At 38.3% G+C, this 25,998-nt stretch overlaps 1 protein-coding gene across 1 annotated transcript in view; it reads right to left on the reverse strand.

The window, feature by feature from the left end:
* Positions 1-14,802: 14,802 nt before the first annotated feature.
* LOC102456352 (connector enhancer of kinase suppressor of ras 2-like) overlaps positions 14,803-25,998 on the reverse strand; it is a 114,131-nt gene continuing 102,935 nt past the window's right edge. Inside the window, exons 8-12 of the mRNA XM_075941202.1 lie at positions 23,995-24,065; positions 19,129-19,229; positions 16,556-17,063; positions 15,979-16,178; positions 14,803-15,462 (exon numbers count right to left, since the gene is read on the reverse strand). Coding sequence (XP_075797317.1) covers positions 15,247-15,462; positions 15,979-16,178; positions 16,556-17,063; positions 19,129-19,229; positions 23,995-24,065 — 1,096 coding nt within the window. The 3' untranslated portion in view covers positions 14,803-15,246. The remainder of the gene's footprint in view (positions 15,463-15,978; positions 16,179-16,555; positions 17,064-19,128; positions 19,230-23,994; positions 24,066-25,998) is intronic.

Genomic DNA, 25,998 nt, shown 5'->3' on the forward strand with positions numbered 1-25,998 from the left:
CCCCCTGGATCCTGACAGCCCCTCGATGGTCCTCCCAGATGGCAGCCTGCAGACAGAGCAGCCAGACTGCTGGCAACGTGTCCACGAGATGCAGCAGAGTCCCCGGGGGCAGGTCTGGTTCCATGTTGCAGAGTGCCGTGGTGCCCCGAGTGAGGGCAAGCAGAGCACTCCTAGACACAAATGCTTTGCTGTCTCTCAGTGAGGTAGACCAGCAATCAGAGAAACCTGAGAACTGTCTGTCCGAGATGGGGGGTCAGGTCCCTTAAAGCACAGACCTCGGCTAATCTGAGGCAGCAGCCCCACACACTAAATCCGATCCTGATGTCCAGCTGGCACTGGTTCCGGCCAGCCTTACCTTTGATTCAGGGTCCACTCAATGTGGACGCGCTATTTCGAATTAGAAAAACGCTATTTCGAATTAGTTTTTGTGTCTAGATGCATTATTTCGAATTAGCTTAATTCGAATTAACTAATTCGAAATAAGTTAATTCGAAATAACGCTGTAGTGTAGACATACCCTAATAGATTAGTAAGACATGATTTTCCTTTACAGAAACCATGTTGACTTTTGCCCAACAAATTATGTTCTTCTATGTGTCTGACAATTTTATTGTTTACTATTGGTTCGACTAATTTGCCCAGTACTGACGTTAGACTTACCGGACTTGATTACCTCTCCAGGTCCCTTTGATTTCTAGTGTTCTATGATTCTATGTATTATGACAACTAATCATGAGAAAAGTGCATTCAGTAGCTGTGGATATAACTAAAAACACTTGATGAAGTAAATTGCAGATTTGGGGCCACATTTTCCGCTCATTTATACCTGTGCCACCACACAGACTGTGCTACAGAGGCTTAACTTAAATTTGAGTCTGGTGTCTTGTGGAGACACAAGAATGTTGTACAGAATGTTGCATCAATACAAGTCTTCTCTAAGTCCTCTTCTTTTACTTCTTCCTCCACTTTCTCAAGTGCCTATGATTTTTCAGTGAAGTTTTTTGTACATAATTCTACCTTTGTAAGTTCAATTTTTACGATAAAGTGGTTTCACTATAGCATTTGTTTTATGTGAATTGAAAAATGCTATTTCTTTTGTTTTTTTTTCAGAGTAAATATTTGTAAGACTTTGAATTCTATGTTGTAATTAAAATCAATGTATTTGAAAATGTAAAAAAATTCAGAAAATATTTAAATGATACCTTATTTATTTGTGCAGTTACTCATAATTCATTTTTTGTAATGATGCTGTTAATCGTAATTCTTTTTTTCTGATAGTTTGACAGCTCTAATTGAGAAAGCAGCAAATTTCAGTGTTTTGTACTCTGCCAAATATACACGTAAGTCATGGTTTTTAAAGCTGTTATTGTGGTTTATGTACTCTGTTTTTCAGTGTGTTCCTTCTATCTAGTGAAATCTAGGCCCAATATAACTAAACAGAAGTTTTTGCCATTGACTTCAAAGGGGCCAGAATTTCACCCTTTATCTTTTATTAATGTTAATGGGTGCTAAGAAGTACTTCCTTTCCAATGGAGTTTATACTATTCCCTGCACTGCATTACAGGCAGCCCCTGATGCAGCTGACACCTCAGCAAGGGTATGTCTACACTGCATCCCTAGTTCGAACTAGGGATGCAAATGGAGACGACCGAAGTAGTTAATGAAGCGGGGATTTAAATATCCCGCGCTCCATTAACATGATCTCGCTGGCGCGCTAGTTCGAATCACGGCTGATTCGAACCAGGAAGTGCGCGCCGGGACGCGTTAGTTCGGACTAAAGCCCTTAGTCTGAACTAATGTTACTCCTCAAAAACTTCGGTTGTCTCCATTTGCATCCCTAGTTCGAACTAGGGATGCAGTGTAGACGTACCCCAAGATCCATTGCAACTGCAATAGTATTGAAAGCCTGCTGGTTTACCTCTACTACATTTCCAAGAGAGATTCAGTCTCTCATGGATGATCTACCATTCATACAAATTATGATTTTTTTAGACTGTTCTTCATTTTAAGAACAGCATTCTGTGTCCCATTAGCCTTTGAGATCTTCTAATTCTCATTGTTCAATCAGTGGCACTGCTTTGGGAGATTACTTCCTTCTCTCCCATATAATTTTGATTTAAAGTAATGTATCTAAGGAGTCTGTCTTTCCTTCTGAACTGGGTATAACCAAAAATCACTCCAATATTGACTGGGGTAACATGCTGTTTCTGCAATACAAATAGAAAATAACAATAAATAAATAACTAATAATGTGCTAATTTATCTTGTTCATGAAAGGAATCTGGTGTCATATGCTAACCAGGCCCAAAGTTCACAAGAAAGTGATTAATGGGAGGTGCAATTTTGTGTAAAATTGAAAATATGCTTTAGTATTCCCATATGCTTTTTAAGGCAGCAGTCCTAACATGCTTTTATTGCCTCTTGCCCTCATCACTCATACTTAAAAATTCTCTTTTCTCTTTATCCTTTAACAGTTGTAAGGGTTGATCCTGCAAACAACTTATAGTCATGGGTAACTTTACTTACCAGAATGGTCCTATTGTACTTAGTGCACTATTTTTATTCATAAATGTTTGCAGGATTAGGCCCTTAGATAACACCACAGTAAACATTAAGGTGTATTTTTCACATTTCAATTTTTTCTCTTCTGTTTTGTATCAGAGGCTACAGCGGGAGAGGGGAAGACGTGGCTGGGTGGGAGCCAGCCTATGTGGGGAGCTGACTCAAAAGGTAGCTCTCTGAGTGCACCAGCTCCCGTGGAGCCACTTCCCTCCACATGTAAACGTGTAACTTCTGGCATTTTCAGCGGTTACACATTTCTCTGAATAAATCCATTTTAATGTCCCTATTTTCTTTTGAATTTTTGGGTGCTGGTTCAAACCTCGAGATTTACAAATTAAATAAGAGAGTAGTATCTCTCACTTGAAAAGAATGGAAAAGCTGATTAAATTGAAATTACTTTGAGCAAAAAGATTTTAACAACCTTAGGATCCATATTAGCCACACAAAATTTCAGATAATAAAATTAAGTGGAGGGTATTGCTAAAAGAAATTAGGCTCAGTGCTATATCTGAATTCTGTACAAATCCTGAGACTTAGGTTGAGTAGCCTATTTTAAATACACTATAGGACAGAAAGATAAAAGAAGAAAGAAGCAGAAAATTAAGTGCAGAGAATTCAGTTTATTGAAGTCCAAATTTACAACTGAAATTTACAACTTATTTCCCCCAAAACAAAAGCTACTTTTGAATTTAGGAGGAATAAATGTCCTTTTCACAATGTACAGACTATATCTTTTAAATAAGTTAATATCTTTGAAAAAAGAGCAATATGTTCCTTTTTTAATGTTGCAGTGCAACTTACAACTTACACGTCTGTGCAATGTACCATGAGGTATATGCGCAGTGAGCAACACACAGTGAAAGTTTCCATTCATAAATAAATTCTCATTGTAGACACACAAAAAGATAACCAGTGATAGAAAAAAATGCAGCCAATTACAATAATTCACACAGAACTAATTTGAAAAGAAAAAAGAAAAATAAACTAACATTTGAGCCTATATAAACTAGTGGATCACCTCCCAACATAGGACAAGTATAAAATGAAGTATATTGTTGTGAAACTGAAGAAGTACTGTATTATCCAGGGGTTGAAATTTAGTTTTACCTGTATGAGTCCAGAGCAAATTAACTTTTTATCTCTGTAGCATCAGTGAGCTGAAGGACTTTACTACAGAATCTAAATGGCATCTACTCATAAAAGGGACCTTCAGATATAAACACAATGGCAATTATTATATTGCAGTCTAAAAAATCCATATAAAAACTGTAATACAATCCAGGCTTCTTCCATGGGTCAGATAGACCTTTTATTATCACCTCTGTTTTACTTCACAGCTAATTATGAAAACATACAGTAGGTGGGGCTAAAACATCTGTAATGTGAATATACTGTATTTGAAGCTTTGAATCTTCAACCTTTTCAGGATGGCTCCTACTAAAATACGTTTTTTCTCTTTCTGACAGAAAACATACATTTTCTTTTAGAAATAATCAACCACAACATAACTTTGTGATAAATAACAGTTCAGCCACTAATACGTATTTACATATTATCTGTAAACAAAGATGCCCACAAATCATGGAGTCTCCATGATTTTTATACAAGGCGTTATAGAATTTTTTGTTGTTGAAAACAGTCCTAGTGAAAGTTTGGTTTATAACCTCCTATTGCTACAGAAATAGTAAGAATGTTCATATTTACAAAAGAAAGACCATGGAGACTCCATAGAATTATTTGCTAATGATCCTAAGTTAGCAGGGTTTTCAAAATACACTTTGTGAGCTTGTTGAGATTTGATTAACAGTACAGGTTGAACACCAGCAGTATAATACTCTAGTGATTTGCTATTTCAACCCCTGAATATACAAACACATTATTACTACAGCCTACTTCACAGTTTATATGCAAGTAAAGTGCAAGCCATAGTACAAGGGTGTCATACATTTTCATACATTGAAGCATTATCTAAAAAGGCTCTCTATTTGTACAAGTCTTAATATCTACTTTAGTAAACTAGACAGAAGTCACCTATGGCCCAGCAATTAATGGTGTTACAAGGACTTTTTTTGTAGTTAATTCAGTGTCAGTGTCAAATGCAAAATGATCCTTAATATTAGTCTCCTCCTCTTATTGTCTCTCCTTTTCTCTTTCTAGTTCCATAGACTGAAATGCTTCAATTTCTTGGTAAAACAGAAGTCCTTACTGGATACTAAGCCTAATTTAGCATTTATAACTTGTCTTGCTGTTACTTTGACCAAAGAATAGGATTGATTGGTTAAGACATGTTTTGTAGTTGCTAGTGCCAAAATGCAAGAGAGAATCAAGATAATATGGAAGTTATTTACAAAATTCTGCCAGATTCATTTACAATAAGTAAAAACAGCTGTATTGAGACCCCACAAATGCCTGACACCAGATAATATTCTAGAAGTTTGGGGACAAAAGTTTATTGGTCATGTTCAGTCAAATAACATAGGCCTGGTCTACACTAAAGGGGAAAGTCAACTTAAGATAGGTGACTCCAGATACATTAATTATGTAGCTGGAGTCAAAGTATTTTAAATCGAGTTTTAGCACTGTCCAAACAGTGGGAAGCTGATGGGAGCACGTAATCCCCTCAACTTCCCTTACTCCTTGTGAGGAGCAGGACTATCAGTGCCAATGGGAACACCCTCTCAGTTCAAATTAGTGGGTCTTCACTAGACCCGCTAATTCAAAACCCAGAAGATCAACTGCATCAGCTTTGATCTTCTCTTTAGGGTAGACAAGCCCATAGTTTGCTACTATTTTATCTTTCATATAACATCAGCACTTAAATCAAGTACTGCATAAATAGTGGCTGTAATGTGCACTATACAGTACTCATCCATCACATTTAATGCATGCAGTGTGAGTACTATACATATTTTAATACAAATAAACAGTTCAATTTGTTTACTCTAGCCCTGGCCTATATTAAGAATCACTATATTTTTTTGAATATAGTAAATATGCCATCAGTATTTTTAATAAGGTGCATAGCATTTTCATTAACACCAGATTGCAATAGTTTATCCTTAGACCTTAGTCCATCCCGGGCTTTTCAGCACATTGGGCTACCCACATTTTCCATGCTTGCTTATCAGTTGCCAGGTGACCTATCAGGTATCTCAAAATCAAAAGGTAAAAATATTAATTTTAATCTTCCTTCCAAATATGGAAGTATGGCATAAATTGTAACATGTAGAAAATAAGTTTTCTTTTAAACAATGCTCCTTTAATCTGCTAGTTATATTAAGAATAGAGAATCAGATGCCTATATATTAATAAATAGAATTTATCATAATTAAAATACTTGTTCTGTTTAAAAGCAACTAAGGAAATAAAATCTTTTAAAAATCAAACATACAAATATTTCAGTTCAATAGCTGTTACGTAAATAGAATGAAATATAAAACAAATTTCTATTCACTAATAGATAACATGGCTGTGATTAGATTTAGACACTAAATGGTATGTATTATATCAACATCTTTGCAGGACCTAAGCTACAGTATATAAATTTATTTGGGTGGAAAAGGAGATAAAAGACAAAAGCAAAAAGAAATCTAGGACACCTATGAAAGCTTCTTTGCAACTGAGATTCAATGAGAAAAATCTGATAGACAGAAAAGCAAAAGCAGGCAGTTTAAAAAGATCTGTGTCAAAACTCCTCTCCCCACATAAAAGTAACAGTCCACAAAGAGTCTAAGGCCACAGCACAGCAATTAACCACAGCCTTAACTTGAAGCAAGTTCCATTATCTCCAGTGAGACTTTGTACGTGCTAAAAGTTAGGGTACATCTACACTGCAACACTATTTTGGAATACCAGAGTATCCCAAGATAGCTATCCCATGTCTTCACAGCAAGCCTGTTATTTCAGGCTCACTATTCCAACGTCCCTATAAACCTCATTCAACGACGAGTGAGGGACATTTCGGAATAGTACTTTATTTAGAAACAATGAAATAAGCTATTTCAAAATAGCATTGAAATAAGATACACAATTTACATAGCTCAAATTTTGGGTTATGGTGCAGTGTAGACCATACGGACCTGCTTAAATGTTTTGATTAGTCAGGACCAGAGTGCTCAACACTGTACATATTAGTCCTAGCTGAGTTAATATTGCCATGGCCATTATTGTCTAGTTTTGGCATTTCCCTCTTGTGGGTTCCCTGAACCCAGATGTCTACACTGCAGTTTTATAATCCTGTAGCCTGAGCCTCACAAGCCCAAGTAAGCTTACACATGCGAGCCACAGGTTTTTTTATTGCAGTATAGACATATCCCTTATGTCTTCCTTACAAATGCCTCGTTTCCATATTTTGAAAATTAAGCCAATTAAATGCCACTTTAGGAAGTTCTCCAATATTATGCTAACATTTGCATAGCATGAATTGTGTCCGGTTCTGGGGCCTCCTGGAATGAGGTTTAACAGATAATTTGAACTAGGGCTTTAATTCGAACTTCCGGGTACCTGCCGTGTGTAGACGCGGGCAGTTAGTCCGGACTTGTAAATTTCAAAAATGGCGATCGGCTGGGAAGATGCAAATCAAGAGCGGGATATTTAAATCCCAGGCTTGATTTGCAACTTCGAACTAGGGGGCTAGTGTAGACAGACCCTTAAAGTCCACAGTAAGACACCTATTGACTTCAGTGAAAGGTTGGTCAGAACTCAAAACTTCTGGAGAATAATTGGAGAACTTCCTAGGTAAAAGATATTCAAATAGTTCCTTTCCCCAAACTGCAATGCATAAGTGCATGCATACTTTGATCTAGAAAACTATAATTAAAGAGGAGAATTGGGCATAATTAAGTGTTTATCTAAAGTTCTCCAAAACTGAGACCTCCCTGCATCAATTGTATGGATGCTAAATCCTTGCCCGCTTCTGTTGTTATCCTCAAGTGCTCCTCTTTTTCTCTTATTATTTCTTTTTATTAAATAGAATGAGTTAAGGGACATTTTCATTTAAAAATGTGACAAAGAAAAAAATGTCTCTGGCCCTTTAGGACGTGCTCCTGAGATAGCTACCGAGTTACAGTAACTCCTCATTTAACATTATCTCAGTTAACGTTATTTTGTTGTTACATTGCTTATCTATTAGAGCACATGGTCTTTTAAAGTTATACAATGCTCCCTTATAACATCATTTGGTTGCCAGCTTTGTCCACTGCTTATGGATTTTCTGGAAAAGCAGCCTGTCCTTGTAGGGGTTTGGAACCAGGATGGGCTAGCAGCCCCTCACCAGCTGCTTTAAGTTCTCTGTAAGGTATGTGGCTGGGCAGCTGCAGTTCCCTTCCCCTCACTGCCATGCTACTCCTTGGAACAGCCCCCAGGAGTCTCCTGCTTGCTAGGTGTGTAGGGGTGAAGAGGGAGAGGGATGCTGATGTCAGGATGTCTTCCCCTGCCTTCCCACTGAGATCTCCGCTCCATACCCCTTCTCCTCAAAGCTACATAACTACAGAGTCCTGTACCTGGACTTCCTGATCTACTTACAAGGATAATGCACTTGAAATGTGGTCAGAATGCTTGAAGGGGCAATGCATATTTCTGCCTCTCATTCTTACACACACACATAAGGGCAGAAAGAGCAGTCGTCTTGGGGCACAGCAATGCAAAATGGTTAGGCAGTCTCAGCCACCAGTACAGTGGTGTTCTCTAGCCAGCACTAAGGGCTGGTAGGAGTTGGGATGCACGGCATGCTGTAGGCAGCTTTGAAGGTTGACTGTCCTGAGTGCCTGGCAAAGCCAGAGTTCCCCCTCCTTACACACACACACACACACACACACACACACACACACACACACACACACACATCCTTACACACACACACCTGTGCATCTCCGTCTTTCTCCTGGAGGAGAAATATTGGTAACAGTGAGGTTTTTTAGGGATATAGTTCAGAGTTCTAAGACTTCCACTTCTTCCTGTATTAGATTAAGGTGATAAATAACCTTACTGTGCACTTAAAGTATATGTCTACACAGCAGTGTTATTTCATAATAACTGACATTATTCCTGGAAGAGAAAGTAGTGCATTCTGGTGGGATAGTGCAGATTCATTGTCTTGTTCAGTTTCTGCAGGGAAGTGTTTGCAGCCACTGCCTTGCATTCTATTTTATTTCCTCCCTTCTGCCTTGTAAAGTGTGAGGCACATTAACAACATGTTAACGCCTGAGGATTCAGCTGAGTGCTAGTTCATCATTTATAGCATTCTCTGGGAAATATTCCATCCTCCGACTCCACCATCTCAGCCAAGCTTCACAATAATCATTGCTTTATATAGTATTAAATTGGTTTAAATTGTTTAAAACTTATACTGTATGGGTTAATCTAGACTGGCAAGATTTTGCCCAAAAGCGAATGCTTTTGGGCAAAAACTTGCCAGCTGTCTACACTGGCCGCGTGAATTTTTGCAAGAGCACTGACTTAGTAATGTACAAAATCAGTGCTTCTTGCACAAATACTTTCACGCTCCCACTCGGGAAAAAGCCCTCTTGCGCAAGAGGTCCAGTGTAGACAGGGAAGAATTGTTTTGCGCAAAAAAGCCCCGATGGCTAAAATGGTGATCGGGGCTTTCTTGCGCAAAATTGCTTCTAGATTGGCCACAGATGCTTTTGCACAAAAGCACTTTTTGCGCAAAAGCATCCGAGCCAATTTAGATGCACTTATGCGGAAATACTTTTAACGGAAAAACTTTTCCGTTAAAAGTATTTCCACAAAATCATGCCAGTATAGACGCAGCCTGCGTGTAAGTATTGCCTTTTCTTTGCCCTCAAAAAATGTCATTGGAATTGAACCCCACCTATTAACATTAATTATTATGGGGACACTGGATTCGCCTAACATTGTTTTGCTTAAAGTAGCATTTTTCAGGAACATAACCACAACATTAAGTGAGAAGTTACTATAGACATCGGGACAAAGAATTATATTTCAAGGAAAGGGAAGAATAACAATAATGAAAAAGAGGGTGACTGGTAAAAAGCATACAATCAGTTTCAAAAAGGACATCTAGCAACAAAAAAACATACTGAAGTTTGTGGAGTCACAGAAAAGCCATGCTGATTGACATCTTTAAAAATATTACTGGCAGAAAGTCTGAATAAAGGCTCAAAGTGTTTGGGTAACTTTGAAAGCATTTGAATCAATAAAATCCAAACACATTGTTCATGTGGTTGAAGATAATACGAACACAAAATTTATCTGAGTATTCAGGCAGGAATTCTGTTAAACTAATAAATATTATATATTGATTCCAGGCTTCATTTTTCTCCACCACTGGAGTCAAAGGAGAACTAATCCTGCCCTTACTCACGTGCAACCTTATTAATTTCAGCAGGACTGAATGGGATGTTAGAGCAAATTTGGACCAAGAAATTATGCCACTGATTTTAATGAAAAGCAATCTGGTCCACTGTTTATAAATAAAATCTTTGGATCACAACTTGCATTCCAATTGGCTTAAAGGACACAAAACCCAAAATAATTTGTGCTAATGCAGGTTTGTGCACCATTTGTATAACATATAACATCTACAACAGTATTTATAGCTAGATATTATATAATCTGGATTTATGTATGTATGTATATTTATTTGTTTGTTTGAGAAACACTATGGACTCCAATTTTGGGGCTGGCTAGGGACTGAGCCAACTATAAGCACAAGTTAGAACAGCCTCAGTGTGATTATACCACAGAGTCCATTGGAATGCTGTGTTCCATAGCTCTGCTTTTATGACACCATCACTGGGACCAAGATCTGGTGGAGAAGCTCTATCTACATTGTTTTCTTCCGAGATTCTGAGACTCTTCTATGCCAGGGTTGGGCAATCATTTTTGATAGGGTGCCCACTCCAATCATTAGGTAAGTAGTTGAGGTCTGCACCCTTCCCTGATATTAATGGAAGAGGTGCAAGGTCTGGAATGGAGGTTGGGTGCAGAAGGGAGCTTGGGGTAAGGGACTGGGATGCAGGAGGGGATGTGGGATCTGGGAGGGAGTTAGAGTGAAGTATAGGGCTATGTCCTGGGGAAGACAACTGGGGTGCAAGAGGGGATGCAGGAGTTTGGGTTGTGACCTAGGGCAGGAGGGGGTTGTGATGTGGCTGCAGGATCTGGGAGGGAATAAGGGTGCAGGGAGCTGTAGAGGGTTTGGGTTATGTGGGGTAGGTGGCGGGGGAGGGGGGAGGGGCAGAGGGTTGGGTGGAGGAAGTGGCTGCAGTGCTAGAGGCAGGTTCTGGCCAGGAGACTTACCTGGGCAACTCCCAGCCAGCAGCCCAGCAGGCTCCCAGCCTTCCATGTGCTTCTGTGAATAGCTGCGAGACTGAGGGGAAGTGGGGAGGAGTACTTCGCATGCTGCCTATTCTTCAAACAGGCAGCTCCGCCAATGGGAGCTGCAAGATTATGCTGCAAAATTATGCTGGAGTGGAGGCAATGTGCAAAGCTATTCAAAGACAAATAGGCCCTCCAGCCAGCTTTTCTAAGTGGTGTGTGTGTGTTGGGGGGGAGGGGGCAGAGCAGACAGGGAGTCTTCCTGAGGTTCCTGCTGCATCAGCAGGCTGGATTCAATGGCTTGGTGGGCTGTATTTTGCCCAGCTCTGTTCTACACCAAGATAAATCTCTAACAGCCTCTGTTAGTATAACCTTTTGGACTATCTTTCACTGCCTGAGAAGGCAAAATAGGCAGAAGCAAAGCCAAATATCTGACCTCATATGTTCAACAAGATTTCTGTATTGTCAGCCTAATAATTTATTTCATACAGTGGAAAAGATGGAAGCTATTTTTGAAATGTAAAATGGATAATTCACATTAAAAAACATGTTTTTGGTTCTAATTTAAAGACCTCCACATATAAATTTTCCTCAAAATGTTTTTGTAAACCTAAATACAGAAAGTCTTGCCTTATTTGGTTTAGAAAATTAAACTTGGCTTCTCCTGATATGAAACAGAAACTGTGAGTTACATATTGGTTGACAATTTATTAGCAAATTGGCCTTAACTGATTTTTTTTTATTGTACATAGTTCTGTATGCATGTTAAGTAAATATGTCAAAATTCTTCTGAAAATACTTTGTCTTTATTAACAGGTTAGTGATATTTGTAAAAGCTAAAAGAATAAAAATACTGTTTTAGACTTAGAACAGTTCGTCCTTGTTCTAGGAGCTAAACTTTGCTTTAAAAGTGTCTCCCAGTTTGTCTCAACCTAAGCTGTGGAAAACCTCTCTGAACTGTACAAAAAGGAAAAAAATAGTTTGTTTTTCTTGTTAACTCCTTTTTTTTTTGTATCCTGAATAACCAAAACACATTTTAGCTTCTTTGATGGAGATGGCTCTCCAGGAACAAAATATAAACTAATATTATTGAGATCTTCAAAATGAAAGACTCATACAAAGGAAAGCATTTTAAGAAAACATGATCAAAAGAAGTTGTGATCTCTTAGCTATGGGAAGGATTAGCTTTATGGCCCAGACTAATCTCAGCCACTCATTATCATTCAGAAATACATTTGATTATTTTTTAAAATTATACTAAACTCTCTGAGAAATGAAAGTTGTGATCCAGTCTCTTTAGTTGTGGTCCAGTCTCACAGTTGTTTATTTTTAGAGGCATATATCCTCTGAGAAAAAATATTATTTTTTATTTTAGTTTTATCCAATTAATATTTGAGGAAAAAGTGTGTAAGTTCACTTTATACTGTTTGCTGAAGACTTCATTTAGAATATGCTCCAGTCAAGTGCATTTTCTGGTCTTTGGGTTGCGATACAATGAATTCCCTCTTGAGTATTGTTTTAAAATCTTATTAGTCTTTTTAGTGCAAAAGCACAGACTGTGGTTTGGTTTGAAACATGGGTTTGAAACACAATACAAATGTTTAAATCTCAGTAAGAACACCAAAAACACAATCCATTTAATTCTGTGACCATCTATAGCTTTTTGTTAATGCATATCCAGTATGCAATACAATTTCAAAGTGGCTTTTCCACCTTACATCATTGCTTGTTTCAATACATAATACTCCTCCCACACCATATGGAGGACAGTAATAAAAAAATAGTGAGCTATCTATATCTATACCTCTAATATTTATAGGACTGATATGAACAAATGCTATAAAGATAAGAACTCTGTTTTCATGCTCTTTCTATTCAGTGGTGCACTAATTAAAATGTTCACATAGTAAATACATTCAGAATTGTGTTTACTATTTGCATGAATATCACAACTCTGATTTTGGTGACTGTGATGGCAAATTTTTCTCTATTCCCTGCACATTAATTATTGCCCCCCAATTCAGCAAAGCACTTAGGCACAGGATTAACTTTAAGTGCATGCTATCACTATTCAGCAGAGCACTTAGGGTGCGTCTACACTGTAGGGCTTAACTCGAAATAAGCTACACAAACTGAGCAACATCAATTGCATAGCTTATTTTGAAATAGCTTATTTCAAACTAGGGAGTGTCCACACAGCACTTAATTTGAAATAGAGCACTCTTCCTCTGACTTCCCTTACTCCTCGTACAATGAGGGTTACAGGAGTCGGAGTAAGAAGTCCTCCAGCTTGGCAGTATTTTGATACTATTTTGAAATAACTGCCTGCTGTGTAGATGCGGACTAAGTCATTTCGGAATAAAGCTAATTATTTTGAGATAAAGTTGCAGTGTTCATACCCTTAATTTTAATTTTGCTTCTCTGAAGTCAATGGGAATTTTGCAATTAACTTAAAACAGAAGCAGTATCATGCCTTCTTATCTCTATGCTTATAGGCCATTGGCCTCAACAGAACATAAAATGGACTTAATTGCTTTGTTGAATTAGAGATATGTATGTACTTATTTTGTATGTTCTATCCAAATGTAATTATAATTGTAGTGCAATGATTTCATGATTCAAGAGCTGGTGTGATGCAGAAAACTTAATCTAAATGTCAGTAATTCTCTTCTTATAATAATATAGCTATATCTTTGAATTATTTCAGGGTGAATTTTATTATCACTGTGTCCACTGTGGTTCAAATAAAAGCCAGTGTAATGGTGATAACAGAAAAATTAGTTTCAGGAGCATTCCTTTTTTTTAGGTACTGTATCATAAATTAATTAAACAAAAGGATGCTTTCTCACTTAATTCTTGTCTCTATAAAATACATAATTCATCTCCTTGAGCCATTGTTTACATTTCATATCACAAGGAATAATTTGAACTTTACAATTTGATTCCTTCTGTTACATTAGAACTGGGCAAATACTGCAAAACAATTTTTCAGCAAATATTTATTCAAATTTATATATGAAACTGCTTTGTTCTATTTGCTTTCTGAGAACAGTCTAATAAAGTGTTTACTAGCAGGAATGTTTGCAGAAATTTGAGTTTTAAGTGCACATTCAAGAATATTGATGGAAGCAGATTTTGTTTCCATAAATGCAAGTATTCATTCCAAAAACCTGATTCTTCAAGTTTCTAGGCAGGGAACAGAAATATACAATGTGATTTTAAGCAGCCAATCAAAACTAACTAATGCAGACTGAGTTTCAAATACTGAATTACATACTTGCAATTAATTTGTTCATGATCTATGGATGAAGAATAATATGGTGAATAATTTTGAACAATATAATTTTTTTACCCAGCACTCTATGACAGTCTGGTATACAAAAAATTGTTCAGTTCAAGATTATTTTACTTATTTTTCAGTCATGAAGCAGCAGATAAAAATATTTTAATAATTTTTGTGACGCACAGGTTTGTGGCACTAAACTCACAGTGGCATGATTATGAAAACTACAGTAGCTACCATCTTCAGACGCGTATTTTTTAACCATGAAATATTTCAAAGGTAGAAAAGTCAGTTCAAGTGACAGCATAAGTGAGCAACCAGCTTTATTCTACTTGTGTCTTAACCTCTTCTGTGCCACACTTGCATGCCTATGACCACTCCTTGTAAGCACATTCTTGTAAAAATAAGCACAACATCAAAGTGGCATAGACAGTATGCCCAGTGGGCCAAAGGAGAGTCTATTTGCTGGATATACACTATTTTAAGGCACACTAAAGTGGTTAAGTTTACTTTTTTATTACTCTGGTCTCCTCTAATTTCATAAAGATGGTAGCTATCACTGCTTGGAAAGGTTGGAAAAAATGTGCACCCCCAAAGATTTGCCAGTATATATATATATATATATATATATATATATATATATATATATATATATATATTTTCCTTCAAGAAGAACTCATGAAAAGGTGAATTTTAGGGTATTTTAAAAAATAAATATAAACTATCATGTTACCTTTTATATACATAGATATGTTTACATATAATATATATCTATATATATAAAATGGTTGTAAGAACTCATTACTATAAGCATAGCTTTAGTAGAGTCCTTAAATAAATATACTGGCATTTATTTCCGTTACACTTCTGCACTGCTCCTTTCTAATGCAGAATTTGACACGCATATCGGTCGATAATAGCAAATAAAATAATTCAGAACAGAATAATACTGTCTTATCATGCAATGTAGTAGGCATCCTGTGGCACTATTCTTTTACCCAAGTTATTTACAATACTGCTGAGTACGTTATTTACAAATATTACAGTGTTTGTCATATTGGATTTCTCACGGCACTCAGCAAGTGTTCATGATGCCGGTCCTGTCAGACATGTGTTTCAATGAATGAATGTGTGTGTGTCAGCAGTGGTGCTGGGGACGTAAGTTCAGAGGCTCCATTTTGAGGATTCAGAGCAGTGCTGTACTCACAAATGTCCAGAAAAAAATCATAGTTCTTTAGCTTCCACTCTTTGAACTTCTTTGATGTCAAGCTGGGATCATCCAGAAGATTGTTGATAGTTATCAGGTCCCCTTCCTTTGCCTGGCAAATAAAAACAAAACAAAAAACAAAACAAAACAAAAACCACAGCACATTTCAGAAATACAGTTTAAGAGACATTTTATACTTTGGCCTTTTACATGTCCTTGAGTGCTAACAAAAGGTGCTAGAGCAACTGCAGTGGACACTAAGGCCCTTTATCAATACACAGAACTGTTACAGCTCAGACAGTGCAATGCAATCTTCCCTATCTCCGTTGGCATGATTCCACAATGGCTTTCAGTGACAATCGCTAATTGTAAACGTGTCATAGATTAGATCTTTTTAACAATTCAGTCCTTGGCATCCTCCATGACACTGGTAACAACAGTGCTAAATACTGGCTGTGGTTGTGAGGTTCATAACTGTCTTCTTCTATATTCTGTTTCTCTCAGTACTGCCAAAGTTTTCTCACGACTTAATTCTCTATCTAAAATAGAAGTCCATAAACTGAAAATTTTAAGAAGCTACACTGTTAAAATTTCTTGTTCAATATAAACATTAATGGTAACAGCTTACTTTTAAAGTGCTCTTGAGAACTCTGATGTGATGAAGTTTTTCATTGATAACTGGATCATTGCACCTCTTTACAAAAGACTTCCGGAATTCTTGCTTGGTAGATGGACGCTGCTCTCCAAAGGCTGACAAGCTGGCTTGTTCCAAAGACTTGTATAACTCTTGTAGACCATCTGTACCTTCCCTGATTTCCTTTATGTTTTCTGAAAAAAATTACATTTTTTTTAACAACAATCCAGGCAACTTTGGTTGGAAGGATAATGAAAGATCCTGAAAAGTACAAGAATTCTGAAAGTTGCTTATGAAATAACCGCCAAATATCCTCTCCCAGTAAAAGAATTGATAAATCACAAAATTTTGTTCAACAATAAAGCTGAAATCAGAACATACATGAACGTTCTGAATCAAAATTATAGTGCGGTAACTAGTGCAATCTCCATATTTTCAGCTTTCTTGGAAATTATAATTCTGCCACTAATACACTCCTATAAAGCCTGATCATTCATCAGTGAGGTTAATATTAGAGCTCCTATTGAGGTCAATGGTGAATACTGGTACCAAAGTCCATTCAAAATCTTACCTTCTTCACAGAAACTATTTTGCTTTTTTATAAGAAGTTTCCCTTCAGGCTTCTCTTCTGATATGCCTGAAGACTTTACATGCCCTTTACTCCTGACATCTCTGTTTCGTGGAAGGCTTTGACTACGTTGCTTCTGGGGCCTATTATGAGAACTATATCCTCTTTGCCACTCCACCAAAGGGAAAGGTCCATCTCGTTCATGATTGTGACGTCTTTGGACTGGTAATGTTGCCTGTCTTCGCCTCTCTGGTGACATTCCAGGTCGGCCACTCACGTATTCTGGGTCAGGAGGAACTGTCTGAAGAAAATGGAGGCCAGAACTAGTTAAGGGGGTCTCTATCAGATCTTGCCATGAGCGCCTTTCTCGATATGGAGGTCTACATCCTGACGAGTGTGTACTTCCTGTGGCATCTTGTCGGGAATCCTCTGCAGAAGAATAGGAGTAAGTAGATTCACTTGAAAAGTGTCTACCATGTTTGGGTTCAGGGAATGGACTTGAAGAATTCACCTAAGAAGGAATGAAAATATCTGATTATAAAGACATAATTGTGACTATACATTGGCAAACAGTAAGAGATAGAGTTCAGTATATGATTAGTAAGCACAACATAGCTAACTTTATGTAATACTTTAATGTAAGCACTACATTTTTAACCACTCCCTATTCTTGTTTTGACACATTCTCTGCCCAAGAGCAACTCCTGCTGGAAAGGACAGGGTAGCACTGGTATAGGTTTTGCAAAGATGTACCCAGCTTACACACATTTCGGCAGTGTGTTGTGAGGAAGACATAGACGCCCCCAAAGGAAACCAGGAGTGGTTTTCCTTTCTTTTCAGAGGGTAGATATTCCAACCAAACAGGAAAAAAAAAGACATGTCAGCATCCAAGATGACATTTAAATTTTTGGGGACTGCTGATCTTATTCAAATTATTTTAAATTAAATTCTGCTTGGTTTTTGTATTCTTTTAATTTAAAAAAAGAGAAAGGCAAAAAAGTGGAAAAACAGAAAGGGAGGGGCTTAACCTGTATCCCGGTTGATAAAACAGCATCACATGGGTGAAAATCAGTCTGAACTTCACCCATGTGATGCTGTTGCCTCAGTCACTCTTTCTTTGGTTCTGGTTGTGTGAGGATCGTGTCATTCACGCTGAAGATAAATCTGAAAGAAAAATAGAGAACAGTCCTATCTGCACTTAGAAACAAAGGTCAGATATCACAGCCTACCCATGTACTGTATAGCAGCAATGCTTTTATCAGCTATCAGCGCCTGCCCATACACTGTACACAACTGTTATCAGCTATTTTTCTATTTGAAAACGCTTCTTAACACAAATACTACAAATGTATTTTACACAATGATATATTTTGAAAGAAGCTTGTATTTAAACATATGTTTCTTATATATAAAATATTTTTCTTCTGGATAATAGCTATTGTCTGAATACAATCTAAAAATCTTAATTTCCAGTAAATATCAAACACTGTAGACATAGTATAAACTCCCAGTTAATAGAGATGACCCAGGTATAATATATGTCTTCCTTTTGTACTGAATTTTTTTAAACAAGAAAAAAACATGGCTTGACGACACTAAACACAGCAGAGTAAGATGGCAGTAGCTTTTTCTTCCTTTGAGCATCCATTTTTTATTTTCAGAACATTCAGTCCTGCTCTTAACCATAGAAATGATAACATTCTCATAGTTTACAGCTGAGAATCACCTCCGTTCTACTCCTAGGCTGTGTCTAGACTGCATCCCTTTTACGGAAAAGGGATGCAAATTAGACACATCATCGCAATTGCAAATGAAGCGGGGATTTAAATCCCCCCCGCTTCATTTGCATTAACATGGCTGCCGCTTTTTCCGGCTCGGAGCTTTGCTGGAAAAAAGCGCCAGTCTAGACACGGATCTTTCGGAAAATAAAGTCTTTTCCGAAAGATCCCTTATACTTATTTTAAGAGGAATAAGGGATCTTTTGGAAAAGGCTTTATTTTCCGAAAGATCCGCGTCTAGGCTGGCGCTTTTTTCCGGCAAAGCTCCGAACCGAAAAAAGCGGCAGCCATGTTTATGCAAATGAAGTGGGGGGGATTTAAATCCCCGCTTCATTTGCAATTGAGATGTGTATAATTTGCATTCCTTTTACAGAAAAGGGATGCAGTCTAGACACAGCCCTAATGTTGTTAGATGCTGGAATGAAACAAACAAAATACCAATCAAAGCAGCATGGAAATGTATTTCTTGACCTTATGGAACATAAGAACGACCATACTGGGTCAGACCAACTGTCAGTCTAGCTCAGTATCCTGTCTGCTGACAGTGACCACCAATACCAGATGCCCCAGAGGGAGAGAACACAACAGGTAATCCTCATGTGATCCCTCCCTGTCACCCATTTCCAGACAAACAGGCTACAGACACCATTCCTACCATCCTAGCCAATAGCCATTGATGGACCTAATCTCTATGACTCTATCTAGCTCTTTTTTGAACCCTGTTAAAGTCCTAGTCTTCACTACATTCTCTGGCAAGGAGTTCCTGAGCATATAGAGCATATAATATTCATGACTTACTGAGAGTGTTCGGTGGTAGATATCACACAGTGTTGATGGGCCTTCTTGTTTCAGGGTTAGAGAGCCATCAATATCATCCTGGTCACTTTCACTCCAGTAATCTGGTAATAGAATGTTCTATGTTTCATTGAAATATTTGCTCATAAGATAGTATTGGCAATATTTTCAAAGCATGACTAACATACTTTTTCTCTAATATAGAGTGTCAAGTCCCATTCTGTGAAGTGTTTAAGGGCCAGATTTTCTAAAATAGTTAGGTGTCTTAAGACATGGACAGGTGCCCACTGGGAATTTCAAATAGCCTGAGCAGGTTATGCACCCAAGTTCCATTGATTTCACAGGGAGTTACATGTCAAATCCGCTCAGGCACTTTTAAAAATCCCAGGCTATGTCTAGACTGCACGCCTTTTTCAACAGAGGCTTTGTCAACAGATAGTGTCGACAAAGCCTCTGTCGAAAAAGAGCATCTAGACTATGATCAGTATTGTAAAAAAGCAATCTGCTTTTTCAAAAGAGAGTCTAGAAGCTCTCTTTCGTAAAAGCACAGTTTCCATGCATTAGCGCCTTTTTTCGAAAGAGTACATTCAAAAAAAGGCATTATTCCTTGTAAAATGAGGTTTACTGCTGTCGACAAAACTGCTGCATTCTGTCGACTTACTGTTGACAGAGCGCAGCGGTAGTGTAGACGCAGGTATAATTTTGTCGACAAAAGCCAACTTTTGTCAACAAAACCCTGTAGTCTAGACACACCTTCACTAGGTACCAATTTGCATCTGCAAGCACCTACGTACCTTTGAAAAGCTGGTCCAAAGACACTTATGGTACATCTACACTGCAAAAAATCCCCTGTAGCAGTGAGTCACAGAGCCTAGGTCACTTAACTTGGGTGCAGGGGTCTTGAACTACAGAGGTAAAAATAGCAGTGAAGGCATATGCACTTGGGGTGGAGCTGGGATCTGAGACACAACTGCTGTACCAGGTCTCAGAGCCCAAACTCCTGCATGAGCAGGAATGTCTATATTGTGAGATAGAGAAGCAAAAATTCCACAAGCCTGAGTCACTTGACCCTGGTCCTGAGACTTGTGGCCATGGGATTTCTTTTGCAGTGTAAGCATAACCTTAGGAACCTCAGATCCACTGACTTTCAGTGGGTATGTCTACACTACCCCGCTAGTTTGAACTAGCGGGGTAATGTAGGCATACCGCACTTGCAAATGAAGCCTGGGATTTGAATTTCCCGGGCTTCATTTGCATAAAATGGGCGCTGCCATTTTTAAATCCCTGCTCGTTCGAACCCCGTGCCGCGCGGCTACACGCGGCACGAACTAGGTAGTAACGGAGTAGTACGGTAGTTTGGACTAGGAAGCCTAGTCCGAACTACCTAGTTTGTGCTGCGTGTAGCCGCGCGGCACGGGGTTCGAACGAGCAGGGATTTAAAAATGGCGGCGTCCAGTTTATGCAAATGAAGCCCGGGAAATTCAAATCCCGGGCTTCATTTGCAAGTGCGGTATGCCTACATTACCCCGCTAGTTCGACCTAGCGGGGTAGTGTAGACATACCCAGTGAGACTTGGATCCTGAAGTGACTAGGTTACTTTTGAATATAGAACAGAGGCACTGAATCACATTTGAAATTTTTACCCCTAGACATATACACAAGCAAGTGTAAATGTTCCAAAAGTGTTTTTAAAAAGGCTGGCTTGAGTTTTTTTTTCTTTTAAAAAAGAAATGTATAATGAATGAGCCATATTTTGCACAGTTCAGTAGCTAGCTAGAGACATATTTCCTGGAGGGTTGAAAGTCACTTCGCTTTCAGCCCAGTGCCACAAAACTCACCCAAGGCACATACCAGTAGCTTATCAACTCTGACACTCTATATTTTATTTATAGTGGAATTCTCTTCTCTAATAGTAATAATCAGAAAGGAGTTCCATGTTTTTTCACACAAGACAAAAGCTCATTTGCAAACCACAAAATATTCAGGAAATCTAGACATTCTACTCTCCAGATGTTCTGGCCTGGGTATTTTATCATAGTCTGTAGGTGTAAAAAATTCTGTATCTGGACTGCATACTATTAAAAAAACAAGTACACCTTTTATCAGTTCACTTTTTACTGTACTATTTACTATTTTCTTTGTAAGTGAGTACATTCTCCTCATCCCCTCTGTGTGTGACCTGCTCTGCTGCATCATGGAGAAATGGGGGGCAGAGCTATTAACCCGTCTCTCTGTGGAGAACGAGGGAGTTAACTGTATTATTTTTTTGAACATCATATGCACTTGTGTCTCAGTTTATTCGCTTGATGTTATTGTGCCTAATTTTGGGGAGTTAACTCAAAGAAGGCTGTTGGGGGAGAGGGGGGACAAACAGGACATGAAACAAAGGCAAAAATAAGGAATATCAGAGAGGTAAGATGCTGTCAGAGAGCAAGTTTTATTCTTCTTAGATCTAACGTGGGATCAAATAGTATACTAAGCCACTAAAGTTCCCAGCCTAGGAAAGAAGGGGGACGGAGGGGAGGTTAGGCAGTTGTAGTGACTAGAGGTGAACCTCTGACAGGGAGAGACACACAGAGAATACTGCAAAGGCTGTCACATTGCTAGGCGTAGGGATGGCTGAACAGAGTGGATTTTACCAAAAACTTGCTAAGAAAGAACAAAGTGATATAAGAATGAGACACAGAGGCCTTTTGTTGTTTTATTCTTTTTACCATATATCTTTGGATGAATAAAAATATGTTTATTTTGATAAAACTTTTTAAGTCTCGTTAATCAGTTGTTGGTCTTTTAGGGAGTGTCTAAACTGTAGCGCTAGCTCGAAGTAAGCTACACAAATTGCATAACTTCTTTTGAGCTTATTTCTAGATAGCCTATTTTGAAATTTGGTGCCATCTACACAGTGCCAAATTTTGAAATACACCGCTATTCCGACTAGGGATGTAATAGTAAAATTGATTAACTGATTAACCGATAAGCAAAAGCTTATCGGTTAATGATATAGACTACATGCATTTCCCCCTCCCTCTTGCCCTGCCAGTACATTTTTTAGCAGGCTATCTAGCAGACTGGCTCAGTCCTAGCTTGTGACGGGTCGGGGACCTACCCCACCTGCAGCTCTGCATTTAAAGTGTATTAGGAGCTCAGTCCTACCTTATGCTGGGTCCGGGACATATCCCCATTTCAGCTCTGCATTTCAAGTGTATTAAGAGCCAGGTGGGCAGACAGTCCAGTTCATTTTTGACTTGCACCTGGTCAGACCTATCCTAGACAGGGACTGCTGTCACCCTGTGCTGCTGCCTCTTTCTCAGAAGCAGCAGCACAGGGTGACAGACAGCCAGTCCATGAGGGGGGCTGGTTTTTAAATTGGCTTCCCTCGTGGACCAGCTCCCACCTCGCACCCTGTGCTGCTGCCTTTGATACACTGGCTGCCAGCCCTACCTGGGGACTATTTAATAGTCGACTAACCAATACAATTTCAGGAAGTTACTTGACTATTCAATTAACTGATATTTAACATCCCTAATTCCAACAAGTCCCTTAAAGCCAGGACTAGCTGCTGTCAGCAAACTTTACAGGATTGCAGGAAACTTTGCCACACCCAGGATGAGCTAACACCTGGCTAACTAAAATGCCGGACCATGGATGTTGCTGAACCAGAATGCTGGACTAGAGAGGTTCAACCCGTAATTCTATTCATGCTTGTTTTCCTAAAGAGTACCTTAACAATGTTTTCTTTGCTTTTTCAAATTATCATTCTGAATTTCATTTCATCTTCAGTTTGCAAAGTTAAATATATGTTCTAAGGGTCACACATATCTATGAAAAACAGTTAAAATACTGCAAAAGCGGTGAGGAGTCCTGTGGCACCTTATAGACTAACTGAAGTGTAGGAGCATAAGCTTTCGTGGGCAAAGACCCACTTCATCAGATGCATGTAGTGGAAATTTCCAGAGGCAGGTATAAATATGCAGGCCAGAATCAGGCTGGAGATGACGAGGTGGATCCAATCAAGGAGGATGAGGCCCACTTCTAGTAGCTGATCTGGAGGTGTGAATTCCAAGAGAGGAGAAGCTGCTTTTGTAGTTAGCAAGCCATTCACAGTCCTTGTTTAATCCTGAGTTGATTGTGTCAAACTTGAAGATGAACTGTAGCTCAGCAGTTTCTCTTTGAAGTCTGGTCCTGAAGTTTTTTTGCTGCAGGATGGCTACCTTTAGATCTGCAATTGTGTGTCCAGGAAGATTGAAATGTTCCCCTACAGGTTTTTGTACGTTGCCATTCCTAATATCTGATTTGTGGCCATTGATTCTTTTACGTAGGGACTGTCCAGTTTGGCTGATGTATATAGCAGTGGGGCATTGTTGGCACATGATGGCATATATTACGTTAGTAGATGTGCAGGAGAATGAACCAGTGACAGTATGGCTGATCTGGTTAGGTCCTGTGATGGTGTTGTTGGTGTATATATGTGGGCAGAATTGACACCGAGGTTTGTTGTTGAAGATGAATTGTAGCTCAGCAGTTTCTCTTTGAAGTCTGGTCCTGAAGTTTTTTTTCTCCTCTCTTGAAATTCACACCTCCAGATCAGCTACTAGAAGTGGACCTCATCCTCCTTGATTGGATCCACCTCGTCATGTCCAGCTTTTTTCTGGCCTGCATATTTATACCTGTATCTGCGATTTATGTTCAAATCATGAGTTGAATCAGTTAACTAAAGCTTTCTTTTCTTTTCTTTTCTTTTCTTTTCTTTTCTTTTCTTTTCTTTTCTTTTCTTTTCTTTTCTTTTCTTTTCTTTTCTTTTCTTTTCTTTTCTTTTCTTTTCTTCAGACCTCTCCAATTCAATTTTGATTAAAATCACAGAAGTCTTACCTTCATCTGGCCGAATATCCTTGTCATCAGGAGTATAACCAATGGCTGCAAGACCCAGACGGTTCATCCATCTAATAAAAGATTAGACAAGGAAGAAGAATATTTGAAGAACTTATAAATGGTAAATGCTGTGGCTTACATTCTCTTGCAATGCAGAAAAAAAGGAGGAAAGAGAAGTGGTAGTCTAAAAACAGAATAGTTTTCAATCTGTGAAAAACCTGACTCATACTTTCATTAGTGTTATGATGTTACATGGAGGAGGCAACCATGGTTGTACAGAGTCCGAGGAACCATGGAAAAATCTGATCTCAATCCACAGCTCAGGGGCATCCATGTGGAGAATCAAACTCTCTGTACTTCTCTCTAGAACTCACTCTGTAGCAGCATAGCATGGTTAAGAGCCAAGATGCTAATGGTCTTCCTATTATATCATGGAAGTGGAGCAGCAAACTTAAAGCATATCAGCTAAAACTGTAAATAGCAGAATTAATTAATCCTGACTTTTCTACACATATTTTCATCAGATACTTGGGGAGCATGCTGTATAGAGCGGAAGCTTTCTAAGTTTGGCCCCCTTCAAGTGCGTACAAATATCTATTGAATCACAGTTACACAGCTTCTGTAGACAGCTTCTGTAGGCACACATAAATCATGAAAGAAAATTCTGTACATGTAGAATTTAAAACTAAAAATGTAAATGTGAATGTAGTTTATGATTGATTTGCGAAGTATTAGTCTAGACCAGTGTTTCTCAAAGTGGTCCAAAGACCCATTCTGAGAAAGCTGCTATCAGGTCCCTCCGGTCTGTTTACTTACCAGCTCCTCAGCTCCGCAGTTCACCATTTGCAGCCAAGGGAAGCCGCAGGAAGCAGCAGCATGGGTCATGCTGCTTCCTGCAGCTCCCATTGGCTGCAAACAGCGAACTGCAGCCAATGGGGGCCACGAGGCTCCATGGCTGCGGAGCTGGTAAGTAAACAAAACGGAGGGACCTGGTAGCAGCTTTCTCAGAATGGATCTGTGAACATACATACTACTAGAATCATGAAAGCAAATTTTCATCTCTGTTATCTTCTGTGATTATCCAGACAAAAATATACCCTGATAGCATCTACAGTAGTATAATCTATAAAGGCATATTTCCCTGACAGCATGCACATTTATTCTTTCATCCCTGAGCTGCTCCTTATTTGACAAGAGGATCTGGTATTTTCAAAACTAGACCATTAAATAATGTATATTTTGGTACTTATTCCCTATCTTCATAGAAAGACACTAATTTTGCATTATACAATGTATTTACTTGAACTGTACAAAAAGAAGAAAATGAACAACATTTGAGTGATACTTTATTGAAATAGAACTCTTCGGAAGGAAGTCTATCAAGAGTTATTCATTTCCTTTTGCCTGCATATAGAATGATCACGTTACATTGAATGAGTTAGCCAATTTTCAGCAACAATGAAACACAAAGATCACAATGGATAGAGAAAAAAGCCTTAATATGAACATCTGTTTTTTCTATGTCAAATTTCTCTTGAGAACTAAAAAGCATTCTCTCATTCACAAATATTAAAAATGTGTGTATAATAGAATTTGAGAGCAATCAAGCTGCAGCCTCAGATATTTCCTTAATAAACAATGACTTAACAGCTATCTAACAGATAGCAAATTCATTATACAGAGAGATTACATGCTTTTTGGAAGCAATTCTGCCCGTTTTAAAATGGTACAACTTGAACCTGATACAGTGAATCAATTCAGGTAAAAATTATTAGCTATGTGACAAGATCACATAAGAGACAAACATTCATAAACAACATGTGTTTTTTAATTATGTTGATTTTTTTTGCGAGATACATGAAAATAGTTTATTACACGTCTTTACTACTTGCATGAGAACAATATTCAACAGTAACTTTTTAACTAACTGAATTTGTGAGTATTCTGATAGTACAGAATATCAAAAGGGATATAAAATGAAGGAAAAGTCACTGCTACCATAAA

This window comes from Pelodiscus sinensis, chromosome 13 (assembly GCF_049634645.1).
Source record: "Pelodiscus sinensis isolate JC-2024 chromosome 13, ASM4963464v1, whole genome shotgun sequence".
NCBI classification, from domain to species: domain Eukaryota; kingdom Metazoa; phylum Chordata; order Testudines; family Trionychidae; genus Pelodiscus; species Pelodiscus sinensis.